At 40.6% G+C, this 7,495-nt stretch overlaps 1 gene segment (V, D, J or C); it reads left to right on the forward strand.

The window, feature by feature from the left end:
- The first annotated feature begins 962 nt into the window (after nucleotides 1-962).
- LOC144467076 (T cell receptor beta variable 29-1-like) lies at nucleotides 963-1,457 on the forward strand. The segment is given in 2 exon segments: nucleotides 963-1,008; nucleotides 1,105-1,457. Coding segments are annotated over 2 exon segments (399 nt in total).
- The last annotated feature ends 6,038 nt before the right edge of the window (nucleotides 1,458-7,495 follow it).

The raw sequence follows: 7,495 nt of genomic DNA on the forward strand, positions 1-7,495 counted from the left end.
TTACCAGATGTACTGGTACAGACAACTGCCAGGGGAGGGAATGAAGCAAATAGTTTTTACAACTACAACTCCTCCACATAAATATGAGAGTGGCTTCAGTGAGGACAAATTTCCAGCAACAAAGAGCGATCCTCAGACTGGATCTCTGACAGTGGAGAAGCTGCTGCCTGAGGACAGTGGAGTGTATTTCTGTGCTGTGAGTCAACACAGTGATTCAGGTGACTTAGACAGCTGAACAAAAACCCAGCTGTTGGTGTCACCAAGAATAGACAACATCAGATGTAAAACATCTTTAATGATCTGTAGGGGGAGCTCTGGACCTCCAGACTAAGACTTTTAATCAGTATTCAGTCTAATTTGTGACAAGAGGTTTTTACACTGGAGTTTAGAAACATACGAGTGAAAAATGGTTGGTTGATAAATGGTGATAAATGATGTCATAGTAAATGTGAAATGAAAGGCAACAAATAAAGATGACATGCTCCATACTACACTACTGAACATGTTTCCTGACATTTGTATGATATAATATAGTAAAAGTTTTGCCATGTGATCATTTTCATGCATTGCTGAACTGCACTGAACCCCTGTTTGACTATTATAATGTCTGCACTGTATCCTGTGACAGACAGCTGCCTGAATCTAAAATAAAAACATGTTATCTGTAATCCACCATCACCTCTGTGTTTACTGCCAAAGACAGTGACTTGCACCTGGAAGCAACAGGACACAAGCTAAATCAAAAATGTTTCCACACTTTGTTTGACTCACAAATAAAGGTCATTAAGACAAATGTAGACAGATTAGTTGGTAACTGACAAGTATCATGATGTGTGTCGTCTCACAGTGATGACACACCTTCTTACAGAGAGCACCGTCATGTGACGGGATGGATGATGTGATATCAGCTGTTTTGTTGAATGCCTCACAGTAACTGTGATCTCTCTGTTCAGCAGATCAAAATGATCTCAGCTCTCATCTTCACGGTGTCTCTGTTCTGTGCTGCAGGTATCAGACCTCTGCTAACATTTGTGCATCTCAACACAATTCAGCATGTCTCCTGCTGCTGTCTCTAAACACATTGTTTTATGGTTTTGGTTCCAGGTAGAACTGGGAGTAGGCAGGTCAACCAGACCTCAAGCTTACTGGTACAGTGGGGTCAGTCTGCTCAGATGAACTGCAGTCGAGAATCTGGTAGCGGGTACCTTGAGATGTACTGGTATCAACAGTTGCCAGGGGAGAGTATGAAACTGATCGCCTACACGGTGCCTTACAGCAAGCCAGACTTTGGAGATTTTAGCCCCGACAAATTCTCAGCCACAAAACCTGAACCAGAGAGCGGATCTTTCACTGTGAAAAACGTGGAACCAGGTGACAACGGAGTGTATTTCTGTGCCATCACACACTGTGATGCAGAAAGCTGTCAAGTTGTACAAAAACCAGAGACACATGACTGAGAGTGACAATCTTTCTGACATGATCAAACCACAATGAGCTGCTTGAGAAAAGTCCTCACAATTCAGAAGTGGGTTCCAGTAAATTCTATGTTGATCAACTTATAATACCAAAAACCACAAGAAAGTTGCCTTAAATGGATCAAACTCTCTGTCTCCTCCCCTATTAGCTGATCCCATTACGTCTGTTCAGTCTGTCAGTGAAGGCAGAGACAGAGGGAGAGAAAGACATCATGATCAGAAGCATCAGCAGGACCACTCTGCTGCTCCTCTGGCTCTCCTGTAGGTTTCAATCCAAACTGTTGGCTTAAAGTTACAGTTTTTGTAACCATTTCTGATCTTTAATGTTTTCTCTTTAATTGCAGGTCGTTCACTGAGTATTGAAGTCCATCAGAGTCCATCATCAATATTAGAAAGTCCTGATGTTTCAGCAACAATCAGCTGCAACCATTCAGTCAGTACATAAGATGTAATGTTGTGGTACCAGCAGCCGAAGAGCAGCTCTGACCTTAAGCTCATTGGATTTATTCAATATACTAATCCAACCCTGGAGGATCAATTCAACCAGAACTTCAAAGTGACTGGAGATGGCTCAGTGAAATCTCAACTTCAAGCACTGAAACTCAGACAGCCAGAAGACAGCGGTGTGTATTACTGTGCAGCTAGTAGACACAGTGACTCAGTTTCACTCTTCCTCCTACAAAAACCCTCTCTGATAATCAGCCACATAAATTCACCCTGAAGAGGAACACAGCTGCATCTGTACAAATCCATTGATGAGGACGTGTGACGTTTCATAATGTTGACCCCTCCTCCTCCTTTACATTGAGGCAGCTCTAGTCAGTCATCATCATTGTTTTCATCTGCAGATCATGATCATGATTGGACTCCTCTTACATTTAGCGGCGCTCCCCTTCTGTTTAACAGGTAATGTTACATTTAAAAAACTGGACCTAAGTAATTTCAGTGGAGTTAATTTTCATCATTAAAGCTGTTTGTTCTAAATGTCTCTTGCAGAGCTCTCAAAGAACACTGTTTATCAGACTCCCACTGCTCTGATCAAACATCCTGGAGAAGAAGCCCTGATGAACTGCAGCCACTCAAACACTGACTTTGATATGATCCAGTGGTATAAACAGTCTGCTGGGAAAAATGATATGGTCCTGGTTGGCTATGTACGATTCTCTTCTCCAGCTGTTGAAGCTCAATTCAAAGACACTTGTAATGTGAGTGGTATTGGGGGAAGTCTGGCACATCTTCATATTCCAAAGCTGAGTCGATCAGAGGACGGCGCAGTGTATTTCTGTGCTGCCAGTAGTGCACAGTGCTGCACAAAGCCTCTGTCTTTAACAAAAACCCTCTCTGATGCAGCCAGTTAGGCAATAACACAAATAACCACATGACCACCAACCACACTGTTAGTGACTGACAGACAGCTGGCTTACCATGAGGCACATAGATTCCTGTTTCATCCATTAGGGTGCAGTGTTTCTCCACACATCCTCTGATCGGTGATCATTTCTTTTTGGCGAACTGTATCTGAAAAACAAAACAACAAAGTAAAATTTAACTTTTTTTGTCCGCACAAGTTGTACTCTGTACACTCTATAATTTTATATGGGGCTTTTACACACAAGGACTTCCAGTTTCATGCATCTCCCTTGAAATGCACTGGAGTTTGTGTACAGTAGCCTATGCGAGCAGCAGCTGACGTCCTAATATCAGTTTAAATCTTATTACAAAACTGAACATTTTCATTAGTTAGAATGGGTTGATGGTAAAACAGTATTATTCATGACATTACTCAGACTGTAAGGTCTGATCAGGCCCAATCAGGATCGACCAGAGAATCAAAGCTCTAGTTTATGCAAAAAAAAGAAAAGTGGATGTGATGAGCAGCTGAGTGCGCCTCTAAAGGGAGGGACTTACACACTTCCTTCACACCGCCAAAAAAATGTGACCCATTCTTCTACTGGGATTATGTTTGGCAGATACATGGGTTAAGAAAATTTCACATATTGTGTGCTTTAGGTGAAGTCAGCATGGTCTGTTTTTGTGCCCTCTACTTCATCACATTGTTTTATTACACTGGTAAGTGTCATTACAATTGTGTAAAATGCAACACTTGTGTTTTGTTGTCTGAATCTTGACCCTCATCTGTTTTTCTGTCCTCTTCCAGACCTCAGTCTGGCTGTGTTATACCAGAATCCACCTGCCCTAATGAAAAATATTGGAGGATCTGTGAATTTCCGGTGCATTAGTGGCATATCATCCTACAAAACCATCTTCTTGTACAAACAATCCCGACACAGAAATCTTGTGCTGATAGGGAAAGTCTTTGAAACCAGGGAGAGCGTTGAACCGGGATTCACTGGGAAGGTGACAATGAAAGGACAGAAAGGTGAAATGGCATCAATCACCATTCTTAATCTCACGTCAGAAGACAACGCTGCTTATTACTGTGCTTCCACACAGCACAACCACAGCAGAGCGCTTGACAAAAATCGACTGGAGTCACTGTCAGAGATAAAAACACAATAAGTACACTGACAATTTCAGAGAAGGAAGTGCTGGGATACTCTTTGCTACTTGGCTAATACTCCTGTCACTATCTATATAGCACAAGAAACATAATCATATATCTAAGTTTCAGTATGTTACGTCAAACCCTTACTTGTTGTAACAAAAGTTTTTGGATTTAAATAAACTGCATTGCCCACAGATAATTAAGACCAATTAGAAAATTCAAGCTGACAGAACAAGTTCACATACTGTATATTTTCTTGTGTTATTTGATCCTTTGTTCCTAGGCCTGTCATGATAACTTCTTAAGTTGGTCAATATATTGTGCCAGAAATAATTATGAAAAAGGATATTCCTGACATTTTGAGGCCACTTTTTGACACTAATTTAAGAATAATATAATGGCATAATAATCCAAGTACACCCTTTCAAAGAGAAATGAACTTCTAATTCTTAAGAATATTCAGACAATGAAATTGTAATATGAATACAAATATGAATATCACTATGAATAGATAGATAGATAGTAGGGGTGGGTGATATGGCTGAAAAGTACATCATGATATAGCTGGTTCATGATCGATAACGATAATTATCAATAATTTTTTTTATAACCTATTTAAAATAAGGACCAGGAGAAAAATAAATCAATTTTAACATATTTATTTTAAACTCAATAGCTTTCTTCTGATTTCAATCACAGTCATTAAGGCACACAGAAGAAAATGTAATGTCAACACAACCATTAGAAAACACTCAAATAAATGAACATACACAAGATGGTATAAAAACTACTACTCAACTATTTCCTCACTATCTGCACCCATTCTTGCTACTCACTCCACGCTGTGTTGTGTTCAGTGTTGCCAGATCTTGGGAGAGAAACAAGCAACTGGGACCAGCAACCAAAATTACTTTACAAATACATTATATTTACTGCCCTTGAACTCTACCAAACCAACTAGCCGACCAAAAATGTGGAAAGAATAAATGAATGAATGAAAATGAAAGTAAAGAAGTTGCATATATCAAGCCTTTTTACTTTCACTGTAACAGTGCTGGTATGCTGGACAAGATCTGAATGATGAGCACATATTTCACACAGAATCTGAATCTGCACACTGCCTTTGAATCGTCCCCCTCTTGAATTCGAATCTTTTAATCTTCTCTCTTTCTACAAATTTTTATTGTATTCTTTCCATATTTCGCCCACTTGTTAGCGAAATAGTTAAAGAACCTCCATTAATTGCGCAATTTAAAAGTGAAAAGTCTCATTGACTGACCGTCACAGAGAAGGAGAGGGGCAGAGGGAGCAAAGCTGTGGAAACATCCTGCAGTCCGGCATATTATCATGCACTTAAATAACACATGAGACGGATATATATAGAGAAAGGCAACGTTTATAGAGCAAGCTCAAATAAGCAACACCGCTTTAGAAACAAGCCCAAAAAACTGCAACCCGCAAATATTTGCAAGCGACTTTACAAAAAAACAAGCTCAAAGTCGCAGCTTGTAAGCACAACCAAACCTGACATTGTTAGCTGTTTGCTAGGTTACCAGGGAGCAAGTGAGTGTGTTCATGCAACCAACCTTGCACAGCCCGACTCTGAGGGTAACTTGCGTAGCTTTCCCTTTGTTTTTTTCCAACAGAATACAGTAATATTATTGAACATTATCTCAAACGTTTTTTCTATCAACGGCGCGTAAGTGTTTATCGCGAGACGATATGTTATCGTTTTATCGCCCATCACTAATAGACAGACAGACAGATAGACAGAAATAAATGACATCTCTTACTATATCTAAAATAACTACCTCAGTTTGAGAGTTAAAGGCGCTGTATGTAAGAATGTGGCCAAAACGGTTACTGCACTCAAATTCAAAATACTGCCGCGAGTCGTGTCCGCCCCCCCTCCCCTACAGATTCGAGGTTGCTGGACAGCGGCACGCTGGAGACTGATTTGTTTGCCCACGGGCGGCTGGCATGGCAGGGCTTCGTCACCGCGTCCTTGATCTTCGGTTTTCCAGCGGACCATTCGAGCAAGTCCGGCTTCTCTGCTGCTAACGCTGCTGCCAGGATACAGCTGAGGAGGAGCCGGCTGCTAATGCTATGTACTGGGACACTACTAATGCTGCTTGCCGTGCTGCTGTAGCTCAGTTGTAACTGTAACTGATGCTGAGACTCAACTGACTGCCTGACTGGTAGACGGCAGTGGGTGGCGCAACAGGCCAAAACACAAATTCAAAACATAAACATGATTTGCGGACTGTAAAAATGTTTTTTAAATGCGAATATTCTGGCTGTACTATTGTTGTCGGTGAGATCAGTATGTTATATGAACATTATTCCTTAGTCTCTGTGACATATTAGGAGGATTTTACGACTATTTGCTTTAGATTTCTTACATATAGCTCCTTTAATACAACATTTGGCTGACAAAAACAGAATCAAACCAAGCACAAGTGATGTGCTTTGTGACTAATAGACTAAGCAAAGCTAACATAGCTTAGCAAAGCTCTGGGAACACCTTTGTTATCTCTGTAGTCTGGCTAATGTGCTGCAGTCTGCTCCCGGGGGTCGACATCCTGGAACCCAGGCATTTGCTGGTGGATTTAAGGCGTAAAGGATGAAGTTGTTGGAGTGTTAAACAAAATACAACATATTTTTTTGCTTGTCACTGGGGATTGGCAATCTGACAACTATTGGAGCTGTTACCCTATTACTCTTGAAGTGCAGCTGCAGGCTACCAGTAAGCTACACTGTGTCGTCTTTTAAGTGCTGTTTTATTTCTCTTTAGACTTGCGCAAGTACACAGGGGTAGAAAGAAAAAAAGGGGAGCGTAATGGACAGGTGCTGTTAATTCCAAATTCTAATATGTTGATTAAAATGTTGGTGACATTCTTCTGTAGACAAACACGCACATAAACACAGCAGTCAATATCAAGGTCAGTGAAATGGTCAAAGTCACATCCATATATCGTATGATAAGTCTATAGCAGAATTATCATGACAGGCCTTTTTGTTCTTGATATTTATTGGGTCTTTTTATGAGGTGGCAGTGTGTTTTTGAACTCTCATACTGACCCAGGGGTGTGTAGCGGTTGTTGACATGATAGTTTTAATGTTTAGAAGAGGAGGATGCACTATGACACCACCCACTGTGGTTTTCTGAGAGGAGGATTAATCTGAGCAGGAGGAGATCATGATCTGTACTTGCATGTAGCGATGAAAGCAGTACCAGAATCAAGACTGACTTTAAATCCAACCAGAAAACACAAAATGATCATCGTCTGCTGCATAATCTTGAATATTATACTAGTTTCAGGTAATGTATTCAAAAGACTTTTTCCTTGTCTTTGTTAATAGGTTGAAGTAATGACAGAGATGACAGTTTTCTTCCCAGTTCCTTTTAAAGTTAAACTTGTGTCTTGCACTTGCTTTTCCACAGGTTCCTCTCCAGGCGACAACATCTACCAGACTCCAACCAACACTTACAGCCAACTCGGACAAACAGCCA

Source organism: Epinephelus lanceolatus, chromosome 15, assembly GCF_041903045.1.
Source record: "Epinephelus lanceolatus isolate andai-2023 chromosome 15, ASM4190304v1, whole genome shotgun sequence".
Taxonomy (NCBI): domain Eukaryota; kingdom Metazoa; phylum Chordata; class Actinopteri; order Perciformes; family Serranidae; genus Epinephelus; species Epinephelus lanceolatus.